A 26,797-nucleotide genomic window follows, 5' to 3' on the forward strand; every position below is an offset into this window, starting at 1 on the left:
AGAATTATGGATTAGCTGATAATATTACACAACTTGAAAACATAATGTAGACTTATTAATCTCTCTACCTTAACGTTCGTTGGTTTTTCAGTAAGTTCTGTAAGCCCAGCAGGCCCTCCTTCCTTTCTGAAAAATTGGTGCTTGCACAACGGTTAAGGACTTCAGCAACATCTTCAGTCTGCCGCATATATGTAGGGATGCTGCCATTTCGAGAACTGTAGGAACGCTCAGAGCAGACACTAGATGCATCACTGTTGGCATCATCATCGGAATATATTCCATACGATTCATACCTTCTCCTTGCTGGTTTTTTCTGTAATGGAGAAGGACTTATAACACACCTTCATTTTTTTATATTAAGTTAACAAAGAAATAAATAATTGAGAATTAATTTTAGTCTTCCTTTTATAGTAAGGAGAAGTTAAAAGCAATAATGATAACTTGTTCCTTGTTGTCTCCATTTGGTTTACCCTCATGTGACCATGAATTCACTTGAGCGTTCAGCAAAATAGATGCCTGCAAACTGGTCTAATTTTATTACAAGATAAAACACTAAAATGATGGATAAGCTTTCAATGCTATAACTTATCCACCACAGTCCCATGAGTTCACTTGATCTTCTACTTAAGTTAAAAAAAGCACATAAGGATGTTGTTCTTTCAGTAATTTGACAAAGAGCTTGACTTTGCAGAACATAAAAAAAACGTTGAAAATTTAGAACAAGATTTTCCAAAACAATACTTTCTATAAAATAGAATTCTATACCACTATCCTTCACAAATTTAATAAATCCTGCAACAATAGTTATACTCTAACTACTCTGGCAACTTTTACAAGTTGGATGAGATACTGTTTCACATTAACAAGAATATTGTACCATATAGCACCCATTGTATTATTCTGTGACTAAGGTGGAGTTTCATTTAACTCGGTTTACCCTTCAAGATCACAAAGTCTAATTGCTATAAATACATACATTCCGAGATCAATTAAAGGCTAATTGATATTGCTGAAAGAACTTTGCAGATTAATTGCTCCTTATAAAAAAAAACTCAGGCTCCAAGTCAGAAGAAAGCAAGAAGATGCTCTTGAGTTCATTGTTAAGTTTCCTATCTGGCAAATTCTAATTTATTGTTGTTTCATCAATATGAGCCAAAAAGATGCAAGTGTAGCACTTTCACCTGACCCACATGATGCAAAATAGATGAATTGCCAAATGATTGCTACTTTATTAGTTCAAAAATGTTAGTTACTTCCTTAACACAATTGTGCTGAATGCCAGTTTACAGGCTCAATGATTTGAAAAGATCTCTCAACTTACAGCATTACAGAAGGAAACTTGCTTCAATACACATTTAATAAATGTAACGTGTTCAAAATGTAAGTAAGAGCTGCCTTGGACGACTGAACCTGAAAGGCCAAGAAGCACTGGCATCTTTCTCACACTAACAGTATAGTCCAGGAGTACAGGATTGATTTCAACACATGCATGGCTGAGAACAACAAGTTAGCAGTATAATGCAGAAAACATAAAACATCCTTTCTAGGTTCCTACCCAGCTCCAGCTCACATCAACAGTAGCAGCGCACTAGGTTTACATGAACAATACCTCTTGTATTTTGGGCTGTTTGACCATTTAATTGTGAAAGGATACTGGTATGATTCATTGTTACATTTAAGTTAAACGTTTGAAATCCAGCTTGAAACGAATTGTTAGCTCAAGTACAGTACACATATTCATTAAGATATTAAGTTATGCTGTTGAATTTCATTCTTGAAAAAGGCCGCTTGGTGCTTACAGCACAACATAAAATCCTTCATGGGAAAAAAAAGTCTTGGAAAAAAAAGAATATCTCTACCTTACTCCGTATGTCTCCTAGGAGCTGACAGCAATTTTTGGAAAGAAAAATTGAGAAGAGTCAGACTACATTTTGTTAGTATTTATTATTTCAATCACTGTTATGGAGCATGATAATGAAAGCACAACCAACATAAGCAGAAAACAAAATGAGTGATTCAAAGAACCCAATATGCAGAACTATGAAAAAGATAAAGCTCACACACAGACCACTCTGAAACCTAAATTAGTACTAAAATGTCGTTGCTCAAAATTATGATCTAAACCCATCTTTTTTAGTCTCCTCATTACCAAAGATGCTAGGGATCAAACATTCCTCGTTAACCATATTGTTGCACTTTTCTTTCTAAAACACAGACTTTCAGACTGGGGTTCCTGGATACTCAAGGGTCAAAAGGGAATTCCATGAGGTCCAAAAAAATCATCAGATTTCTCTCCATCGATTCAGATATTCCATGCGTGGAAGCATCATGTTGGAAGAATACTGCATTCCATATTTTTCTAGCACTACGACTCATTGAGATGTCTGCGCTCCTCCAATTCTAGCATCTTGCACATTCCAATTTTCATTGCTCCATTGGTGGACATGCCTTCAGCTGCCGAGGCCCTAATTTCTGGAATCCCCTTCCAAATTCTCTCTACCTCTCTCTTCTCCCTTAAGATGCTCCTTAAAAGCTACCTCTTTGACCAAGGTTTTGATTACCTAGCCTATCTCCTTATGTGGCTCATTGTCAAATTTTTGTTTGATAACGCTCCTGTGAAATGCCTTGGGAAGTTTTAATATGTTAAAGGTGCTATATAAATGAGATTTGGTGTTGCTGTTTGGTGACTATGAACATTTTATATGCATTGTTCTGTACTAAGATAATTTTTTTTCTGTAATGATTGTCCAATTTCTCCTCGGGTATCTGAGTGCCTTTCAAAAGCCAGGACAAGAGATATTGGGAAGTATGTCAATATTTGCACTGAGTCCTTCAAACATAAAAGTTTGAAAACCACTTCACTTAAGAACAGTTTTCAGTTCAGAGGGCTCAATAAAGATTTGCTTAGTTGCGCTCCCTTTGGATAAGAGTTTAGCTGATCAGTAGCTGAGCTATACAGACCAAAAAGGTCATTGCCTGATTTTGTGTTGAGTTAATAGTCAGCAAGAGCTACAGTCGGCCACAAAAATCCTAGGTTTGGGAGCGGTAAGTAATTACCAAAAATCCTTGCTTATCACAATTATCTTGCCACCGGTGGGCAACCGATGCATCTTGGTCCTTCCAAACTCAATGTCAAGATTGAAACATGAATAACCACTTTGAAATAGTACTGGAAGATAATCTGCCCCTGCAACTATACCCCAACAAGGAGTCAATTCTTCAATAAAGACAAGAAAAGGAGGAAATGGGAGAGAATTTTTAAAAAATGCTCCGATTAAGAGTCTGATGGATACCAGAAATTATAATCCAAGACAAAGTACAGGTATTTCATCTTATCACTTAATCAGAAACATCTCAAAGAGTTTCAGATACTGTTAATTACTTTCAAGTGCAGTGACTGTTGTTAGGTAATCAACTGTGATCATTGCTTGGCACACAGGAAGGTCCCCCTAACAGCAATGAGACAAATAATTCAATTGATGGATATGGCTGAGGGAAATGTGTTAGTGGGAGTTTTAAGATGGCTCCTGGGCAGTCAGCTCCGAAGGGAGCTGCTCACTGTGCACCTCTATCCTTGGCGATCTGCTGCCCTCTCTCTCCCAATTTCCTCTCTTCCACTGTTTAAGTTCCCCTGACTCCAACAAAGGATGCATTCAAGCCTAAGTCAACTGCTAGTTTATACTGCTTCTGATTGCTAATTTAAATCTCGACCCCCTTACCATTCCTGCTCTTTGTGAACTCTGAATCTGCCCTCAAATTTGGCTTCTAAATTTCTAGACTTCTCTGGCTTTCAAGACTACGCTTCTGCACTGGGCTACACATGAGACTCAAATGCAGTCTCTAATCTGCTGTGCATATTTTAAAGCAGGGGTGACCAAAACATTGATTGTGAGCTACTAATAGCTCGCGTTTGAGTAGCTTGCATAAAGCTCCTGACAATTGTCACAAAACTGCTTTTTTTTTCTCCTCAGATTAAAAACAGTGTGCACCTTTAAGACTCTGTTTGAAGACAGTGTACCTTTAAGACTGAGCACAGGGTGCCAGCTGCACCTGTCCTTAGGCCCCAGCAGGAGAGAGGTGTCACATGGTATAATTTTTCGATTTAACTGTGTGTAAAACTGGCAAAAAAAACCGGTCTGAACAAGACTCTCCAGCAAGGCAAGCTACTGAAGAAAAGAGCTGTCTATTCTCTCTCAGCAGAAATTGTACAAGGAGCTGCGGGCCAAGTTAATTGCCTAAGGAGAAAAAAAGCCTTTTTTTTTTTTAAAGAGACCATTTGTATTGCTGAAGGTAGCAAACCTTTTTTCTACTTCCAAGCCAGGAAGTATTTGCTTCAAGATTGAATCTCTCTTGACCGTATGCTCTAGAATTCGCCGGTGGTCTTGATGCCTGCTGCAGCCGAGGTATTTTGAATACCTATCTATTGAAGTACTATTTCATCAAATCCATGTGAAGACTTGGATAGGCATTTGATTATTTTCACACGAGGATACCTCACCAATCAGGAATGTAACTCACAAAGACTTATTTATTTATTCTTAAGAAACAGCTAACTTTTAAAACATCATTTTTTAAAAGAAACTGGTTAACCATGATTTTTGAGTGTATGTGTGTGAATGGGGGGGGGGGGGGTAGTTAGATTAAAATAAGTTATAAGGTCTTTAGACATAGATTTATCTTACTAGTGTCTAAGATTTAGTTTTTTTAAATAAATAGTTAATTTGTTGTTAAAGATACCTGCTTTGGTCTGTTTTATTCTGGGGGTTACTAGAGTGTTTAATTTGGCTGTATTCCGGTTGGGTGGGAAAACTTTAATAATATGCTGCGACCTGTGGAGTGATGGGACTGAATTGATGGTGCATTGCTCCTGTCTCCGTCCTAACACAATGCAGTCCGATTGCCCATGTCATCCTGCTAGCATTCATCCACGCATGCGCATCCTGACGTGACCACGCGCACTGACTTTACAACTGGACGAGTCTACAGGAGGCAGGATTGAGCAGCAAGCAGGGGTAAGCGAGAGGGGAGATGTCAGTGGCGGGGCGGGGGTACAAGCGGCGTGGGGCAGAGCGAGCAGCTAGGAGGAGGGGGGTGGGCAGCTTGTGAAATTTTTCCTTTATCAGAAGTAGCTATCACTAAAGAAAAGGTTGGTGACCCCTATTTTAAAGTAACTTAACAGTCATTCCCCAGTGCTGCTGGAACTGAGGGACTTCAATTTTCCGCTGAGCCTGTGACTGGATGACTAATTCTACTGCTTTTTCAGCTTCAGCCTGTTCCTGGCTACAGATTCACTTGCCTCAACCGAAGTACATTTCACTGCTGCCTCTGGACCTTACGGTGACCTCCAACTTCGCCATCATCTTTCTGCCCTGCAACCGGTTCTGTACAGCTCTCTGATCTTTATTTCTGTATAAATACTTCCATCAGCACGTCCTCCAATATTCTACCCTAAAATAGCTTCTGGATTTCATTCACCCAGCACCCGTCACTGAATTTGGATTACAGTTCGTCGATGCTCCATGCTGACTCCACCCTACCTATGTCAACTTTATCCTGCTATGGGATCGCTGACTTTACCTTTGGATTCCCTCCTATTGTGTCTCATCTATTTCCCATTTACTACCAGATTTTTATATCCTAATAATTGCTACGTAACCAGACCTACGTAACTTAAGTGTTCCCTGTGTCCATTTACATGCACGTTTTGGCTGCTACTCCGGACCCGAGCCCATCACTTCTATTTCCACTTTTTTCTTTCCCATTTTATTTTGAAAAAATAATTTCTCTCTTTACCCTTCCTAGACCTCTCTCTCGTGTCAGCATGCGCCCTTTCATTTCTCCCTCTCAGGTACTCTGCCCTCACAAATCCCAAATCCAATTGTTCAGTACCTCTTGTCCTTCCTTCTCTCCTGCCACCATCCCAGACTTGACTCCCCACTCTTAGATAAGTCTACAGCTTCCCTCTGCACCATTCTTGGCATCCTCCGAAGAGCCCATCAAGGCACTTGGTGTTTCATTAAAAGCAGTAACACGGACTGTCCCATCATATTGCCTCACCCAACTTTCTTCCCAACACACCAGCTGGGGGATAATCTTCTCGCCAAGATATTTTCACTGCTTTCTTCCCTCAGCATCTGCACCGAGCAAGTTCTTCTCCTGGATGATTTCAATCTCCATCTCAACTCATCATGCTCTCACTCCTCCGAGTTCACTCTCCTCTTATCCTCTCAATCTTTTCCCCCCTGTAAACTCTCCAACCCATATTCAAGGCCACCCCCTTGACCTTGCCATCTCATATGGCCTCACTACTCCGTATCAATCACAGATAAGGCCTGATCTGATGATTCCTTGTATCACCCTCTACCCAGAGCCCCTTCCCAATCCTATTTCATTCTGTATCTGTGCCTGAAAAAAACACTATCTGCCAATTTGCTTACAACTGCACTTTCAAAGTCCCAACTGTTCAGCCTTTTACCCTCCGTTCACCATGATATTTCTGCAGCTACTGATTTGCTCAACGGCACTCTCAGCTCCACCTTTGATGCCATAGAAGCACAAAAACCTCTCTCTCTCATCCTGGCTATTCCCCTCCATCCATCCCTCATCTGCACTTCTTTAAGTTCAAGGGATGCAGACTTGAACAGATATGTCGGACATGTTCAGCCACTCACTGCCAGATCTGGCCGGGTCACATAAAACAATATTGGGCCCTGCTCGCATCTGCCAAAACTGCTTAATAATAGAGCATTGTCCTGGAATGCAAAGATTATACCTGACCTCTTTTCTCGACTGCAAACCACCTTTGTAAACCCTCTTCCACCTTTTCTATGCTCACCTCCAATGACGAGGATCTCATGGACTTCTTTGTAAGAGTGAGACCATTCTATCAGCTACCTCTGCCGCTTCCCTCCCTCCTATCCCCCAGTCCACCGGGCCAAAGCTCCTCCAAAGCTTCCCCTTGCCCTTGCATTGTTCTCAAATTTCTCTCTGACCACATCCTGTCAATGAGACCCACCTCCTGCCCTCTCAACCTTATTCCCAACTAAACTATTGAACAACAAACTTCCCTGAAATAAAAACAAAATACTGTGGATTCTGAAAATCTGCATAAAACAGAAAATTCTGGAAATACTCAGCAGTTCAGGCACGGGGGCCAGTAAAATGCTGCAGGGAGAGGCTCACTTCAACCCGTGATGTCGAGACGGACCCGCCGCATATTACTGGCGGTGGCGAGGCCTTGGTGCGGCCCCACAGCACCCTGCTGCCTGGCGGTGGGCCCTTCATCAGTATATTTAAATTAACATTTAAAATATGCAAATAAAGTTACAATCAGGCAGCCGCCCCACGCCAATTTTACGGCCTCCGTTCGGCCTAGCGCGCCTTCGGAACTCCATACGGAGCTCCGGGCGAGAACCTGGTGGGGAGGGGGGAAGGAATAACATTTTCAGGTCGGGAGGGGTGGAGGGGCGGGGAAATCAATTTTTGTTGGATGTGTGGATGGTGGGAAGGAGTTGGAGGGCAAAAGATTGAAGGTTGGGGGGGGCGGGGAAATTTCGGGTATTTGAACAATCAATTGATGGTCATTTCATTGCCTGAAATGACCATTGAAGGGGGTTGGGGAAGGGCCTCCATCACTTATTTTTCTATGCAATAGAAACCATTTCCTCTTTAAAAATTATACTTATTTGTAAGGGTTTAAAGCCCTTTAAAAATGACAGTGGCACCGGACGCTGTTGCCGGGGATGCGGAGGCTGCCCCCTTTACGTCATCGGGGGTGGCCACACCGCCCCCTCTATTTAAATGAGCCCCCCGCATGTAATATCACGGGGGCTCAGGGATGGCACAAACACGGATGCACGCTGTTTTTAAGAGTGCGCCCTCCACGAACTGCGACGTACTCAGAAAAATCAGCCCAATGTTTCAGGTCGATGACCTGATGACAGGTCTGATGAAATGTCATCAGCCCAAAACTTTAACTTTTTTTTCCCTCTCCACAGATGCTGCCTGACCTGAATATTTCCAGAATTTTCTGTTTTTATTTCACCCAACTTCCCTTCCTGGTTCCCACGTTAGCTGATATTGTTAACAGTTCTCTCACTTCAGGAACTGCCCCCATCTTCTTTAAATCTGCCAGCAACACCTTGCTCAAAAAACCCCACCATCCTTGCAAATCACCGCTATTCCCAACTTCCTATCCCTCTCCAGAGTTTTTGAACATGTGTCACCTCCTAAATCCGTGCCTATCTTGCCCAAAACTCCATATTTGAATTTCTCCAATTAGGTATCTGTCCCAGTCACAGGACTGAAATGGTTCTCATCTAAGTCACAAATGAAACCCTATGTGACTCTAACAAATGTAAACAATCCATCTTCGTCCTTCTTGCCCTGTCTGCAGCCTTTGGCATAGTTGACCACACCATTCTCCTCCAATGCCTCGTCACCACCATCCCACCATTGGTGGGGCTGCACTCACCTGGTTCGATCCTTTTCCATCTAATTGTAGCCAAATTATCATCTACATTGACTTCTCTTCCCACTCAAAATGCAACCACTAGTGTCCCCCAAGGATCCCCCTCCTATATTTCATTTCCATGCTGCCCCTCGGTGACATCATCCAAAAACACAGTGTGTGTCTTCACATGTATGCCGATGACACCTGGCTCTACCCCACCTCCACCTCTTTCGACTCCTCGACTATCGCTAATTATCAGACTGCTTGTCCGACATGCAGTATTGGATGAGCAGATATGTCCCCCATTTAAATATTAAGACCAAAGCCATTGTCTCCAGTCCCAGTCACAAACTTCACTCCCTGGTCACTGCCTGAGGCTGAACCAAACTGTTTGTAACATTGGTGTCACATTTGACCCCGAGTTGAGCTTCCGAGCACACATCGGCACCACCACTAAGACTGCCTATTTCCATATCTGTAACATCACCCAACTCCACTCCTGCCTCAGCTCATCTCCTGTTGAAACCCACATCAAGGCCTTTATTATCCCTGGACTTGACTATACCGATGAATTCCTGGCCAGCCTCCCACATTCTACCCTCCGTAAACTTGCCGTCACCCAAAACTCTGCTGCACATGTACTTACCAAGTCTTGTTCAACCATCCCCCATGTGCTCGTTGACCTTGATTGTCTTCTGGATCTGCAATGACTATTTCAAAACCCCTTTGTGACCTCGCCCCTCCCGATCTCTATAATCTCCTCCAGCCCCACAACCCTCCGAGATAGCTGCGCTCTTCTAATTCTGGCCTCTTGAGCACCCCCAATTTTAATTGCGCCACCATTGGTGGCTGTGCTTTTATCCACCTGGGCTCTAAACTATAGAGGGACCTCTACCATCTAGAAGGGCATGGACAGCAGACGTATGGGAACACCACTACCTGCAAGTTCCCGTTCAAACCACACACCATTCTGTATTGCCGTTCCTTCACTGGTTCAAAAACCTGGAACTCCCTTCCTAACAACACTGTGGTTGCACCTACACCTGATGGACTGCAGCAGTTCAAGGTGGCAGCTCACCATCATCTTCTCAAGGGAAATTATGAATGGGCAACAAAAGAATTAAAAAAATTCCCTCCCTAAACCTCTCCGCCTCTCTTTCCTCTTTTAAGGCACTCCTTAAAACCTAACCTCTTTGTCCAAGATTTTGGGCTTCTGTCCCAATATACTCTATGTGGCCTGGTGTCAAATCTTACTTTATGGTACTCCTGTGAAGCACCTAGAGATGTTTCATTACACTAAAGGTGCCATAAAAATAGAATTAGTTGTTGTTGTCATAGGAGAATTCCCTGCTCTTCTTTAAAGAGCAGTTACTTTGAAAGATGGCACCTTTAACGACAGAGCACACCCCAAGTAATGTATTGATAGGTCAGCCAGGAATTATGTGCTCATGTACTGGCGCAAGGTTGGTAGAGCGGGGGCGGGGGGCAGGGAGAAACTGGAATTCCAGAAAGACCTCATTTAGGCATGACTCTGAAGCAAGAATACGCTTTACACTAATGTTGTAGTTTGTGGTCTACATCTGACCATCTACCAGCAGCAGCACAGGTCAAAACTTGGCTACAGCACTGGCTGAACAAGATGCTAACAAATAGTGTTGGCCATAGCTCTAGACCCTGTTGATTTGTTTTCCTATCAATCTGCAAATCCAACTCTTTAAAATGAGCTGCCATATTTTCAACATTTTATCACCATCTTTCCTAGGTTCCTTTTCAGTTGTAGAGATGGATGATTTGGCATGTCCTTCTTGATATGCTACCACCCGTACCAAACCTTATTTGAAAAACTGAAAGCAGCAACATGCACTTCTGGGGGCTAAAGGTCAAGCTTTAGTTGAGAGAGAGCACGGACAACAGTGGCAGCAAGTCAGTATGCCTCAGTGACAGAACATACAATCTTTATCGGGGACCGAGTATCTGTACAGATATATTGTAACTAAGTACTTCAAACAACCACCTTACAGGACCAGAGTAGGAAGTTAACAGCCACAAAAGAAAAATAGAAGAGTTCACACAAAAAACAGTTTTTCCAGTTTGAAAGAACAAACATTTAGTTACAATTCTGCAGAACAGCATTCATGGAGTGCTGTTGATGAGAGTAAAAAAAACTGAAGGAAACAGTCATAAATTGAGCCCAATACACAGCACAGGCTGAATTGGATAATTCATAAGACTGATGTTAGAAGCTCTGTAAAGAATACAGTTTCTGTTATCTCACCAATACAACAACTGAACTATTCTGTAGTATGTGAAGAATAATTAATGACAACATTTTGCAGCACAATAATCTTTTAAAAGACTAACAGAATTCAGATGATTAATGGCAAATAAATAACTTAGCTGTACATACCAAAGCATCTGCAACAGCTTCTTCTACATCAGATCCTGTGTTGAGAACTCGCATGGCACTCACTGATGCAGACAATCTACTGGACTGATTAAACCCATAGCGATCAGACCCTGCTATTTTAGTTAGCAAGAAACAAAAGCAACATTAAGCACATATCAAGAAAATAAATATCACATTTCTAATGAATCTTTAAGGAATGAAAATATGAAATGGGGTACTTGTTCAGATCACTGAAAAAAATGTTCAAACAGAACAAAAGGTCACATGCATAATGGCTTCTGATATAAAGAAATGCTGTAAGGGAAAATATCAAAAGAAAAAAACTTAAGGTTTCTGTCGATCCTATCAGTTTACACAGGACAGTGTTATTTTAAATGACAGCTATGCTGCAGAGTCTTGGTTGAAAAAGAATTCTGCGCAAGGAGATACAGAAAAATGTGCTGTGACGCTGCTCATTAAATTTATTAATTCGCTGGTACAAACTAAAAGGGTTATCAAAACTCCATCAGCAACTTCTGCAAAACTACATTTTTACCTTTGTTTTCATCAAAATATTTTCAATATACATGGGGTGATTCCCATCTCTGCCCAGTGTGTACATTCATTAGAGGAGCAGAGAGCTGGGGTACAGATACATGGATTTTGACAGGTAGACGTGCACACAGAAAAGGCAATGGGTCTTGGGGTTTTATACAAACAGGGCAAATACTATTAAAGCAAGTGAGTGACATTGAATTTATACATGACATTGGTTCTGAGAAAGTAAATAGTCAAAGTTTGTTTCCATGAGATGGAATTATAGTAAGGGACATAAACTGAAAATTATTAAAAGAACAAAGGGGGAAGTTAGAAGAGATGTCTTCACATAGTTATTAGAATGGAACATTTTATGACACATGGCGATTGAGGCAGAAACTGCATCATCATTTAAAAAAGAACTGAATAAACATTAGAAAAAGAATACACAACAAAAAGATCTGGGGAATTTGATTTACAGGTGATACTTTTCATTGATGTGTGATAGGCTAGAATAAACTTCTCCTGTGGTGTAATTTCTATGATTCTAATGCAAGGTTGTGTAAAGATCCCACTAAGATGATGAGAGAAAGGGAGCTAAAACATAAGTAGCAGTCGGCCTTTCGGTTCAAAGTTTTATCAATCCTTCTTCAATATACTCAATGATTGAGCATCCAGTTCTCTGGAGTAGTGAATTCCTCAAATTCACAACCCTTTGATTGAAGAAATGTCTTCTCATCTCAGTCCTAAAGGGCTGGCTCCTTATTCTGAGACGGCGATCCCTAATTCGAGCCAGGGGAAACATCCTCCTGAACACGTGCGAGCACGAGGGGGGGGATTCGAGGGGAATGGGGCGGGGGAGTGGGGAAGGGGGAAATCGAGGAGGGGGGAAAACAAAAAAGGGGAGGGAGTGCTTGGATAGAAAGCGCATGCATGAGTGAGAGGGAGCCAGGATGAGGGCGAGTGAGGACTTGCAAGAAAGTTAGTTTTGTTACATTTGGTTTTTTTCCCCCGACATAGAGCGCATAAGAATTGTTGCAGCAATATTCACATTTAAATAACACTGTTGCCAAATTGAGATCTTCATAAATATAACTACCAGTTTGGTGAAAAAATAAGGATGACAAACTTGCTTTGTGGATACAGATTTAGGAACATGCCAACCAAAAAAAAAATGTCAAGTTGAAAAGTTTCCACAAACAACGTTGGCATGCCGTTACCCGATTTTTCACCTGAAGCTGAATATGTGTCTGAGGTGTAGAGAGCACCAGTTGATCTGGAGTGATGTCTGGAGGCTGTAAGTATAGGATGACACAGACCCTGTCTATTACCATGGCAAGCTTTGCATTACATGCAAATATTAATTTGAAATTAAAGCTTTTGCCACTTGGATTTAAAAAAAAAGCACAAATCAACAGAAATAACGTAGTCAAAATGTTGCTAATACTTATTCTAAAAATAAATAAAGAGATTACAATCAATTCCAAAGGCTCACAAGCCTTTTGAAGAACTTTCTCCTCATCTTAGTCCTAAATGGCTGCCCCCTTATTCTGAGACCCCTACTTCTAGACTCCCCAGCACCTACCATGTCAAGCCACTTAAGAATTTTTTGTGTTTCAATGAGATTACCCCTTATTCTTCTAAAGTCCAAGAAATATTGGCTTAGTCTTATCTCTCCTCATAGGACAAGCCCTTCAGTAGTCAACCCAGTTAACATTTGTTAAACTCCCTCTAAGGCAAGTATATCCTTCCTTAGGTAAGGAAACCAAAACCATACCCAGTACTCCAGGTGTGGTCTCACCAATGCCCTGTATAATCAGAGTCTGACTTTTTTACTCCTGTACTCCAATTCCTTTGTAATAAAGACCAACTTACCATTTGTTTTCCTACATGTACCTGCATGTGATTCATGTACAAGAACACCCAGATCCCTCTGCATGCCAACACTTAACAGTTTGTTAACATAAAAAAATTTCTGCTTTTCTATTCTTCAACCAAAGTACATCACTTCACATGATATTCCATCTGCCACGTTACTGCTCACTCACTCAACCTGTCTAAATTCTTTTGCGGCCTCTTTGGCTCCTCCTCACAGCTTATTTTCATCATCAGCCTGTTTATTCCTACTCTGTTTTCTTTGTTAATAAATCCTCAAACCATGCTTATATATACACCCCAGCCCATGAGCTCTAATTTTGTGTAATAACCTCTTCTGCAGCACCTTATCAAATGCTTTTTGAAAATCCAAATATACTCCATTCACTGGTTCTCCCTTATCTACTTAGCTAGTTTTAACCTCAAAAAACTCAGATTTGTAAAACACCATTTCCCTTTCATAAATCAGTGTTGACACTGTCAAATCAGATGATATTCTGAATGCCTTTATCACATCCCAAATAATGGATTCTAGCTTTTTTCCCACTATTGATATCAGGATGATTGGCCCATAGTTATGTTTTCTCTCGTCCTCCTATCTTGAATAGTGGGTTATATTTGCTACCTTCCAATCCACAGAGACCATTCTAGAATCTGAGGTGTTCTGGAAGATCAAAACCAATGGATCCACTTTCTCTGTAGCCACCTCTTTTAAAATGTGAGGGTGTAGGCGGTCAAGTCCAGGTGATTTGCGGTTTATAATGCCATGAACTTGTCCAGTAATATTTCCTTACTAATACTAATAATCCTGAAGTTCCTCATTTTCACCACACTCTTGGTTCCCTACTATTTCTGGAATTTTTTTTGTCATCTATCATGAAGATAGATACAAAGTATTTGTTTAAGGTCTTTGCCATTTCTTTATTCTCCATTATAATTTCTCCTGTTTCTGTCTCGAAGGGACAGAGATTTCCTCTGGCTAATCTCTTCCTGTTTCGAGCTTTTACAATCTGCAGTAGCTAGCTTATTCTCATATCCTATTCAATTTCTTGGTCACCCTTTGTGAATTTTAAAATTCTTCCATTCCTCAGGCTTGCTAATCTTTTTGCCAACATTAGAAGCCTATTCAAATAAAATAGTTAATGTCTAATTATGACCAACAAAGTTTATCCATTCATAAGACATTATACATCTTCATGCATTTGATGAATATTCGTTATGTTCTTGACTGAAAACTCTATTAACCCCATGATTTCTATTTGCAGCAATTTCTGTGCTTGTTATTCGGAGAAGATTTTCTTCATTCTTCTGCATTGGAAACCATTACCAACATATTACCTGGATAAGTTCAGGCTGTCACTGGAGACAATTTGGAAAACCTGTTTCTCAAAAGATTTTAAACTTGTAGGGCTGCGCTGATCTATTAGTCAGAGACTATGCTTGCAACACTGTTGTGTTATTGCTTTTATGTAGTAATAAGGAACCAAACAATCTTAAGTTGAGCAGTTATACAACTATGGGTTCTTTATTTGTAGAACACATTACAAGAGAGCTCTGTCTCTCTGTCTTACATACGTGACTAGGTGTCTTGCTCAACTCCAACTAACTGATCACATGTTGAATGACATCACTTCCTGTGTGGTGTGGGGGACTTACATTGTTAAAGTGATGTCACAACAGCCCCCTTTCCTAAAACGTAAATACACAAAAGACAAATTATGTACATAATGGAATGAAATGACTTTGAAAGGTTTTTACACATGCATTGACTCTAATGTTCTTTAGCCAAGTGTCTCTGAACTGTACAGGTGGTCTGCTGATACAGCCTGATCTTGTCACAGTGTATCTTGATGAAGAATTAGACTTATCAGCTTTCTTTGCTTGACTTTTGTGTGTATTCTGATAGTCATCCTGTGCTTGACTGTTACACTGGCCATTTTCTCTTGCTACATTCTGCAGATCTGTTTTTGACTGTGTTCTCGATGCAATAGGATTGTCGAGCAGAGTGTTGTTAGCTCGTTCCCATAGCTGACTTCGATTTCTTCTTAGCACTGCTCTGTTGGGGGTGGTTACTTCATAAGATCTTGGTTTGTTGCAGACTTTGGACACTTCTGCAGGGAACCACACTTTTCTTGTGGATGAATTACCCTAACTTTAACGGTGATTGTTCCACACCCGTGTGTTTGTTGTGCATAGTCTTCATCTTGCCTTGTTTGGCTAGAAGCCTATCTTGTATTGAGGATGATTTCATGAGATGGTGACATGGAAGTGTTGTCTTAACCTGTCTTCCAAAAATTATTTCTGCAGGGAATGGCAGCCCTGTGTCGACTGGTGTTGATCTCAGGTGTAATATGACTATACGGAGATCGTATTTTGTTTCACAACAGTTTTTTTTTATTCATTCATGGGATGTGGCGTTGCTGGTTAGGCCAGTATTTATTGCGCATCCCTAATTGGCCGAGAAGGTGGTGGTAAGCTGTCTTCTTGACCGTTGCAGTCCTTGGGGTGTAGGTACACCAACATTGCTGTTCGGAAGGGAGTTCCAGGATTTTGACCCGGCGACAGTGAACTAACAGCGATACAGGTCCAAGTCAGGATGGTGTGTGGCTTGGAGGGGAACTTGTTCGAGTTCCCACTCGTCTGTTGCCCTTCTCCTTCTAGGTGGTGGAGATCGTGGGTTTGGAAGGTGCTGTCGAAGGAGCCTTGGTGAGTTGCTGCAGTGCATCTGCTGCCACTGCGCATCGGTGGTGAAGGGAGTGAATGGTGAAGGTTGTGGATGGGGAGCCAATCAAGTGGGCTGGTTTGTCCTGAATGGTGTTGAGCTTCTTGAGTGTTGTTGGAGCTGCACGCATCCAGGTAAGTGGAGGGTATTTCATCACTTATGCCTTGTAGATGTTGGACAGGCACTGGCGAGACAGGTGGTGAGCAACTCACCGCAGAATTCCCAGCCTCAGACCTGCTCTTGTAGCCACAGTATTTGTGTGGCTGGTCCAGTTCAGTTTCTGGTCAATGGTAGCCCCCAAGATGTTGATACTGGGGGATTCAGCAATGGTAATGCCATTGAGCATCAAGGGGAAATGGTTAAATTCTCCCTTGTTTGAGATGGTCATAGCCGAGAATTTGTGTGAAGCAAATGTTACTTGCCACTTATCAGCCCAAGGCCGGATGTTGTCCAGGTCTTGCTGCATCTGGACACGGGCTGCTTCAGTATCTGAGGAGTTGCGAATGTCACTGAACATTGTGTCTTCGTCTTTGTCCTCCTTGTCTCGAGAGACAATGGGTAAGCGCCTGGAAGTGGTCAGTGGTTTGTGAAGCAGCACCTGGAGTGGCTATAAAGGCCAATTCTAGAGTGACAGGCTCTTCCACAGGTGCTGCAGATAAAATTGGTTGTCGGGGCTGTTACACAGTTGGCTCTTCCCTTTCGCTTCTGCGTTTTTTCCTGCCAACTGCAAAGTCTCTTCGACTCGTCACACTTTAGCCCCGCCTTCATGGCTGCCTGCCAGCTCTGGCGATCACTGGCAACTGACTCCCACGACTTGTGATCAATGTCACAGGGCTTCATGTCGCGTTCGCAGACGTCTTTAAAGCGGAGACATGGACGGCCGGTGGGTCTGATACCAGTGACGAGCTCGCTGTACAATGTGTCCTTGGGGATCCTGCCATCTTCCATGTGGCTCACATGGCCAAGCCATCTCAAGCGCCGCTGGCTCAGTAGGGTGGAGATGCTGGGGATGTTGGCTGATTCGAGGACTTCTGTGTTGGAGATACGGTCCTGCCACCAGATGCCAAGGATTCTCCGGAGGCAGCGAAGATGGAATGAATTGAGACCTCGCTCTTGGCTGACATACATTGTCCAGGCCTCGCTGCCGTAGAGCAAGGTACTAAGGACACAGGCTTGATACACTCGGATTTTTGTGTACTGTGTCAGTGCGCCATTTTCCCACACTCTCTTGGCCAGTTTGGACAGCAGTGGAAGCCTTTCCCATGCGCTTGTTGATTTCTGCATTGAGAGACAGGTTACTGGTGATAGTTGAGCCTAGGTAGGTGAACTCTTGAACCACTTCCAGAGCGTGGTCGCCGATATTGATGGATGGAGCATTTCTTATGTCCTGTCCCATGATGTTCGTTTTCTTGAGGCTAATGGTTCGGCCAAATTCGTTGCAGGCAGCCACAATCCTGTCGATGAGTCTCTGCAGACACTCTTCAGTGTGAGATGTTACTGCAGCATCGTCAGCAAAGAGGAGTTCCCTGATGAGGACTTTCTGTACTTTTGTCTTCGCTCTTAGACGGGCAAGGTTGAACAACCTGCCACCAGATCTTGTGTGGAGGAAAATTCCTTCTTCTGAAGACTTAAACGCATGTGAGAGCAGCAGGGAGAAGATGATCCCCAACAGTGTAGGTGCGAGAACACAGCCCTATTTCACGCCACTCAGGATAGGAAAGGGGTCTGATGAGGCGCCGCTATGCTGAATTGTGCCCTTCATATTGTCATGGAATGAGGTGATGATACTTAGTAGCTTTGGTGGGCATCCAATCTTTCCTAGTAGTCTGCAGCGACCACGTCTGCTGATGAGGTCAAAGGCTTTGGTGAGATCAATGAAAGCAAGGTAGAGGGGCATCTGTTGTTCGTAGCATTTCTCCTGTAGCTGGCGAAGGGAGAACAGCATGTCCATGGTGGATCTCTCTGCTCGAAAGCCACACTGTGTCTCAGGGTAGACACGCTCAGCCAGCTACTGGAGCCTGTTTAAAGCGACTCGAGCGAAGACTTTCCCCACTATGCTGAGCAAGGAAATTCCATGATAGTTGTTGGTCACCGCGGTCACAACTTGTTCTTCCAGAGGGTGAGGATATTGGCATCGCGCATGTCCTGTGGTACTGTTCCCTCGTCCCAGCACAGGCAAAGCAGTTCGTAGAGTGCTGCAAGTATAGCAGGCTTGGCCCTCTTGATTATTTCAGGGGTAATGCTGTCCTTCCCAGGGGCTTTTCCACTGGCTAGAGAATCAATGGCATCACTGAGTTCCGATTTTGTTGGCTGTACGTCTAGCTCATCCATGATTGGCAGAGACTGGGTTGCATTGAGGGCAGTCTCAGTGACAACATTTTCCCTGGAGTACAGTTCCAGGTAGTGCTCCACCCAGCGGTCCATTTGCTTGCATTGGTCAGTGATTGTGTCCCCTGATTTAGATTTGAGGGTGGGCGATCTTCTTGATGGTTGGCCCAAAAGCTCTCTTAATGCCATCATACATTCCTCTGATGTTTCCAGTGTCAGAGGCCAGCTGAATATGACTGCATAGGTATTGCCAGTAGTCATTTGCACAGCGCCTGGCTGTTCTTTGTACAGCGCTTCTGGCTGCTTTATGTGCTACGCATGTTAACTCGCTGGGGGCTTTCTTTAGTTCAGCAGTGCAATACTTTTAGCGACTATGACAGGTTCCAGCTCTTCAAAGTGAGATTGAAACCAGTCTGCGCTCTGCTTCACACAATTGCCATAGGTGGTCATTGTTGAGTCATAGATGGCATCTCTGATGTGGGCCCACTTGATCTTTGCATCCCCTGTAGGAGTGTTTTGAAGCACTCTTTCAAGTGAATTTAGAAACTCATCTAACAGCTGTGGATAAGAAATTCTGCTAGTGTTGATGTGCGGGCGGCCCTTCTGCTTGGAGTGATGCAGCTTCTTTGGTTTGAGTCTAACCTTGCTGCACACCAGGGAGTAGTCGGTGTTGCAGTCCGCACTGTGGAAGCTGCGTGTGATTTGAACGCTGTTTATAGAGGCTCGCCTTGTGACGATGAGGTCCAGCTGGTGCCAATGACGCGATCTTGGGTGCCTCCAAGAAACTTGGTGACAGGGTTTAGTATGAAAGAACGAGTTGGTGATGCAGAGGTTATGATAGGTACACAACTCGAGCAGACTCTGTCCATTCTCATTCATCCTTCCAATGCCATAGCGCCCAAGGCAGGAGGGCCATGAGTCATGGTCAGCCCCAACCCTGTCATTAAAGTCCCCAGCAGCAACAGATGTTCGGTATTGGGGATGCTACTAATGATATTATGGAGTTCCTCGTAGAACTGGTCTTTAGCTTTAGGTGGGGAGTAGACTGTTGGAGCATAGATGCTGAGTAGGTGTACTGGACTAGAGGCGGTGAGCAGTCAGATGGACAGTATGTGTTCCGAGCCATTTGAAGGTGGCTCTATCATGCTGAGCAGAGAGTTTCTGATGGCGAAACCCACTCCATGATGTCTTGGTTCTTCAGGATCCCTACCCTGCCAGAAGAAGGTGTAGTCTTGCTCTCTTAGAGATCCGCTCGTAGGGAGGCATGTCTCCTCAAGTGCTGCAATGTCCACATTGAGTCTACTGAGCTCATGGTTAATGATGGCAGTCTTCAGAGAATCGTTGATTTGTGTAAGGTCATCGGACAGGCCAGGACACAGTTCTGATGAAGGGCTGATACCTTCTTTACTTTTTTTGTCGTCCTGTTTGGTGCGGTGTTGCAGTCCACTTTCCGGGCAATGACCCTGAGCTCCAAGGACCCATTGAAGCAGGTGGACTGTGGCGGGACAGAACCTTACTGACCGGGGGCTGCCCGGTTTGAGGCGGGCAGTAGCTGTCCAGTGAAATGCGATGACCTCTCCCACCGACAAAGACAACCCGTGGCGCCCAATCTCTACGCCAATTGAGCTGGACTTATAACCTGTAACTGCTGCCTTCGTGTTGTTTTGGTCGCTGTGAGGCGACTATGGAGTGACTTCTCCATGGCGCATGTCTGGGTGGATGTATGGAGGTTGTGAGTTGCCCAAGCATCAAAACTCCCCTCTCGGCCTTCCTGGTGGTGTCCAAAGGAGTGCAGAGCATGACATCTGGCACTGGTATGGCTGCAGAAACTGCCAGAAGCACGCCAAAGGTGACACATGACCGCCTTCGGGGTTCCGCTCCGGATTTTCTGTTAGGGGTTACTCCCTTAGCCTTGGTCTCTCCCGAGACGCCCACAAGGCAGTGGAGTTGTTAGGGCGCCTGCTCAGGGATAGGTGGATGCCAGTGGGAGGAGGTGGGGGGGGGGGGGGGGAAAGGGGGTGCCGGGGGGGAGGGTGTGCAGGGGAAGATGGTGCGAGGGGGGAGCATGGAAGGGGGTATGAGGGGGGTGAGCTGGGAGGGGGTGGAGGAAGGCGGTGCAGGTAATAAAACATTTAATCAGCTCTCACCATTGTCCTCTAGTAAACATTGTGTAATAATCAGCAAATATCCCCACCTGACTTTATGATGGAGGGATAGTCATTGATCAAGCACCTGAAGATGGTTGGGCCTTGGACACTATCCTGAGGAATGCCTGCAGAGATGTCCTGGGACTGAGATGATTGACCTCCAACAATCAGAACCATCATCCTTTGTGCTGGATATGACTCCAACCAGCAGAGAGTTTTCCCCGATTCCCACTGACGCCAGTTTTGCTCGGGTTCCTAGATGCCATACCTTGTCAAATGCAGCCACTCTCACCTCAGCTCTGGAGTTCAGCTCTTTTGTCCATATTTGAACTAAGGCTGTCAGGAGCTGAGTGGCCCTGGCAGAACCCAAACTGAGCATCAGTGAGCAGGTTATTGCTGAGCAAGTGCCGCTTGATAGAACTGTTGACAAGTCCTTCCATCACTTTGCTGATGATTGAGAGTAGACTGATAGGGCGGTAATTGGCTGGGTTGGATTTGTCCTGCTTTTTGTGTAAAGGACATACGTGGACAATTTTCCACATTGCTAAGTAGATGCCATTGTTGTAGCTGTACTGGAACAGCTTGGCTCGGGACGCAGCTAGTTCTGGAGCACAAGTCTTCAGTACTATTGCTGGAATGTTGTCAGGGCCCAGTGCTTGCAGTATCAGTGATTTGACTGTACATACCATTCTCTCTGCTAGGTCATTCGACCAAGGGTAATGTGGTGAAGAAGTGACATGGTTTACACCCAATCTCCTGTACATGTCTTGGAATGGCTTGACAATGTATTGCGGACCATTGTCCGATTCTCTCTCTTCCGGGGGACCAAACAAACTGAAAATTGCACTGATAGTATTAGCAACTGATGCGCTTGACGGCTCCCTTAAGTGACACATTAGCGGAAATTTAGAGCAGTAATCGGTGACCTACAAGTAATCGTCGTCTTTGATTGTGAAGAGATCAGTGGCTATCCTTGACCAAGGATGAGACAGGATGTCATGAGGAAGGAGCGGCTCTTTATGCTAGCATGGTTGGTGCTGCAGGCAAGCATTACATGACTTACCACTCGCTCAATGTCACTGTTCACACCCAGCCAGCAGAAGGTCTCGCGCGCAAATACTCTAGACTTCTCCACACCCATGTAGCCGATATGTACCTGAGAGATGATGTCAGGGTGAAATGAAGGTAACATTACTAGGAATGTCCAACTCATCTCGGTATGGCCAGAAAATTCAGAGCACCGCAGGAACCTCTTGTAAGCTGTTAAGCCTTCCTTTAATCTTAAGTCGCTATTGCATCTTCAAGACTGGATCATTTGAGGTTACTTCCCATAATTCTTCATGCTTCTTCTGCCTAACATGCATGAAATCGATCAGGTATAAATCCTCCAGCTCGTGTCAACCTTGTCAACCTGGACATCTAGTGGAACATCTTCGCACTTTATGGAATTTGTTAATCTGCTTAAACTTCAGAGGTTCCCTGACTTGTATCTGACCTCACAGTCATATTCTTGCACTTTTATCAACCCCGGTAGACGGGTAGGCGTGCTTGAGAGCAGCTTCTGCCAGATCATCGCTAATGGCTGATGATCTGTTTTGAATATAAAGCGTTTCCCGAAGAGATGAGTGCGAAACCTTGTGATCCTGAACACCAGTGCTCGTGTTTCCCTTTCTATGTTGGGATAGTTGGCCTGTGTGACGAATAAGCTTTTTGAACCAAACGCTATTGGACGTCTGCCCTGCAACAAACATGCTCCCAGGCCTTTTTGCGAGGCATCTAAATGGAGAATGGTATCCTTCTTGGGAGCATAGTACTGCAAACATGCATCTGTTGATAACAATTGCTTCAGCAAATCGAGTGCACACTGGTGGTCCTCATGCCACAGAAAGTGTCTTTCCATTCTGAGGATTTCCCACAGAATCAAAGACTTCCCTGAGAAATTGGAAATGTAAGGAGTTAGGAAACTGAAGAGACCGAGACAGCTTTGCAAGTCTTCTTTGTCTTGTGGGCTTGGCATGGACTGGATATCCTCTATCTGCTGAGATCCAGCAGATGGGTCTGAATAAATGGAGCCAAAGTTGTGAATGTGTCCCGTGTTTATGGCACAATTCTTACTGTTAAATACGAGGCCCTCTTTCCTGGCTCTTTCCATCAGGATATGTAAACTCCTGTCATGTTCTTCTTTTGTGGTGCCCACAACTGCAATATCAGCGATACATATGCACACTGGCACATTTTCTGTAATGTGATCCATGTGTTACTGAAATAAATCCTGGCCTACTGATAAGCCAAAGGGTAGGCGCAATAAGCAATATCGCCTGAGTCTTGAAAGTCGTTAACTCTTGCAAACTTTGAGAGAACTGACCAGCACCCGTGCTTTGCATCTAGTTTCGAAAAGAACTTGGTCTTTTCAAATTTTGGATTCAGCTCTTCTCATGTGGGGATTTTGTGAGGACAGCATCGTAATGTCTTGTTTAGCCTTGAGGGGTTCAAACAAACCAGGATGATGCCATCTTTTTTGATTACAGTTGTTATTGAGCTGCACCAATTTGTGTGCTGTTGAACACGTCTGATGATTCCTTGCCTCTCCATACATTATAGAAGGAACCATACCACCTCTCATATGTAGGACAGCTTCTCCTTTGAAACTTCCCACTTGGTCAAAATGGTCTGGATACATTCTTTTAAATTTTGGATGGACTTAATAGGGTCGAACCTGTTCTACTCATGTGGCTTTGGCGTGTTGCTGGTCCCATGGATTATTACGATTTGAAGCTCGCTACATGCCAGCAGGCCTACAAAAGCTGAACCATCTGTGTCAACGATGTAGAAAACCTGTTGTGACCAGAGGTTCCAAACATGCACTTCAACCTTAGTGTACCTACACAGTTGATTGTACGCAGTGAGTCTTCTCTTCACTGGTTGCATCATGGCTTCCCATCTTGCCAGGTACATGTTCTTCACTATTCACAGTGGCAAATGTTTGCACTTGCCCTATATCGATCTTGTTCACTTTTCTCTGGGCATACAATGTCAAAGGTGGTGAATGCATCCCTCTGTCTAACCACATTCATTTTTCACAGAGGGGTTACTATGGGAAGGCTTGATCACCTTCAGTGCCTGGTATGCTGCTGACATCACTGTCAATCTCGTGGACATCTCGTGGGCTTTACAGATGAACATACGAATTAGGTGCATGAGTAGGCCGCTCGGCCCCGCGAGCCTGCTCCATCATTCAAAAAGTTCATGGCTGAACTGATTACTCCACATTCCCGCCTACCTGATAGCCTTTCACTCCCTTGCTTCTCAAGAACCTACCTACCTCTGCCTTAAAAATATTCAAGGACTCTGCTTCCACCGCCTTTTGAGGAAGAGAGTTCCAAAGACTCATGACACTGAGAAAAACATTTCTCCTCATCCCTGTCTTAAATAGGCGGCCCCATATTTTTAGTTCTAGATTCTCCCACAAGGCGAAACATCCTTTCCACAACCACCCTGTCAAGAACCCTCAGGATCTTATATGTTTCAATCAAGTCACCTCTTACTCTTCTAAATTCCAGAGGATACAAGTCTAGCCTGTCCAACCTTTCCTGCTAAGACAGCCTGCCCATTCCAGGTATTAGTCTAGTAAACTTGCTCTGAACCGCTTCCAATGCATCTACACCCGTTCTTAAATAAGGAGACCAATACTGTACACAGTACTCCAGATGTGGTCTCACCAATGCCCTGTATAACTGAAACATAACCTCCCTACTTTTGTATTCAATTCCCCTTGTAACAAACAATAACATTCTATTAGCTTTCCTAATTACTTGTTGTACCTGCATACCAACCTTTTGCAATTCATGCTCCAGGATACCCAGATCTCTCTGCATCTCAAAGCTCTGCAATCTCTCACCATTTAGATAACATGCTTTTTTTATTCTTCCAGCCAAAATGGACAATTTTACATTTTCCCACATTATACTCCATTTGCCAGATCTTTGCCCACTCACTATATCTATATCTCTTTGTAGCATCCTTATGTCCTCTTCACAACTTACATTCTTACCTATCTTTGTGACATATTCCGGTTTCTTCCACAAGGTGGTGTTTGCTTCTCGTCAGATCACGGTCTGCTGTGACTCCTGGCCAGTTTTCCATTATTAGAGCTACTGCACAGCTTGGCCCAGTGCCCTTTCTTGCCATACACCTTTCAGTTATCCATACAGGCAGGACAATTACTTGGTTGGTGAATCAGACTGCACTTACCATACATCTTGCTTGGCTGAGGTGTCCTGGTTACCTTGCTTATGGCTGTTGTACCAAGCGCTCATATGTACTGCCTACTTGCAGCAAGGGCCTCAAATTTCCTGCCTTCTTTTAGGAGACTTTTAACATCAAGTAGCTCTATCAGAAAAGCTTCTATCAGGGCAAGATACGATCGCCAATTCCATAATATGCTCTGACAATTCCACCTCGGAGAAGTCACAGAGATTGCCTTTCTCACGGGCACCTGCTCACAAATTCCCCTTAAGGGAAGGAAATCTGCAGTCCTTACCTGGTCTGGCCTACATGTAACTCCAGACCCACAGGAATGTGGTTGACTCCTAAATGCCCTCAGTTGTATCTAACTGCTATGAAGTCAATTAACATAATGAAACCGGACAGACCACCCGGCATCGACCTAGGCACCAGAAACGACCACGGCAAACCCAACTCTGTCGACCCTGCAAAGTCCTCCTTACTAATATCTGGGAGCTTGTGCCATAGTTGGGAGAGCTGTCCCACAGACTAGTCAAGCAACAGCCTGACATAGTCATGTTCACAGAATCAGACCTTACAATGTCCCAGACACTGCCATCACCATCCCCGGGTATGTCCTGTCCCACCGGCAGGTCAGATCCAGCAGAGGTGGCAGCACTGTGGTATACAGTCGGCAGGGAGTTGCCCTGGGAGGCCGCAACATCGACTCTGGACCCCATGAAATCTCATGGCATCAGGTCAAACATGGGCAAGGAAACTTCCTGCTGATTACCAGCTACTGCCTTCCTTCAGCTGATGAATTAGTACTCCTCCATATCGATCACCACTTGGAGGAAGCACTGAAAGTAACAAAGGCGCAGAACGTACTCTGGGTGGGGGACTTCAATGTCCATCACCAAGAGTAGCTCAGTAGCACCACTACTGATTGAGCTGGCCGAGTCCTAAAGGACATTGCTGCTAGACTGGGTATGCGACAGGTGGTGAGGGAATCAACAAGAGGTAAAAACATACTTGACCTCATCCTCACCAATCTGCCTACCGCAGATGCATCTGTCCATGCCAGTATTGACAGGAGTGACCACTGCACAGTCCTTGTGGAGACAAAGTCCCAACTTCACATTGAGGATACCCTCCATTGTGTTGTGTAGCACTACCACCATGCTAAATGAGATAGATTTCGAACAGATCTAGCAATGCAAAACTGGGCATCCATGAGGCACTGTGGGTCATCAGCAGCAGCAGAACTTAACCACAATCTGTAACCTCATAGCCTGGCACATTCCCCACTCTACCATTACCATCAAGCCAGGAGACCAATCCTGGTTCAAAGAAGAGTGCAGGACAGCATGCCAGGAGCAGCACCAGGCATACCTCAAAATGAGGTGTCAACCTTGTGAAGTTACAACAGAGGACTATCTGCGTGCCAAACTGCGTAAGCAGCATGCGATCGATAGAGCTAAGCGATCCTATAACCAACGGATCAGATCTAAGCTCTGCAGTCCTAACACATCCAGCCTTAAATGGTGGTGGACAATTAAACAACTATGTGGAGGAGGTGGCTCCACAAATATCCCCATCCTCAATGATGGGGGAGCCCAGCACATCAGTGCGAAAGATAAGGCTGAAGCATTTGCAACAATCTTCAGCCAGAAGAGCCGAGTGGATGATCCATCTCGGCCTCCTCCTGAAGTCCCCAGCATCACAGATGCCATACTTCAGCCAATTCAATTCACTCCGCAGGATATCAAGAAACTACTGAAGGCACTGGATACTGCAAAGGCTATGGGCCCTGACAATATTCCGGCAATAGTACTGAAAACCTGTGCTCCCGAACTTGCTGTGCCTCTAGACAAGCTATTCCAGTACAGCTACAACACTGGCATCTACCCTGCAAGGTGGAAAATTGCCCAGGTATGTCCTGTACACAAAAAGCAGGACAAGTCCAACCCGGCCAATTACCACCCCATCAGTCTACTCTCAATCATCAGTAAAGTGATGGAAGGTGTCAGACAGTGATATCAAGCGGCACTTGCTCAGCAATAACCTGTTCAGTGACGCTCAGTTTTGGTTCCGCCATGGCCAATCAGCTCCTGACCACATTACAG

The 26,797-nt window shown here is 44.1% G+C and overlaps 1 protein-coding gene across 10 annotated transcripts in view; it reads right to left on the reverse strand.

Annotated features, from left to right (window-relative positions):
* clasp2 (cytoplasmic linker associated protein 2) overlaps positions 1-26,797 on the reverse strand; it is a 673,953-nt gene that overhangs the window by 200,027 nt on the left and 447,129 nt on the right. For 8 of the 10 annotated variants that reach the window (XM_068032254.1, XM_068032248.1, XM_068032247.1 and 5 more), the window contains 2 exons: positions 10,860-10,972; positions 69-313 (listed from right to left, as the gene is read on the reverse strand). In XM_068032254.1, the coding sequence (XP_067888355.1) occupies positions 69-313; positions 10,860-10,972 (358 nt within the window). The remainder of the gene's footprint in view (positions 1-68; positions 314-10,859; positions 10,973-26,797) is intronic. The other 2 variants (XM_068032252.1, XM_068032251.1) reach the window with 1 other exon arrangement.

The sequence above is a fragment of the Heterodontus francisci genome, chromosome 5, assembly GCF_036365525.1.
Source record: "Heterodontus francisci isolate sHetFra1 chromosome 5, sHetFra1.hap1, whole genome shotgun sequence".
NCBI classification, from domain to species: domain Eukaryota; kingdom Metazoa; phylum Chordata; class Chondrichthyes; order Heterodontiformes; family Heterodontidae; genus Heterodontus; species Heterodontus francisci.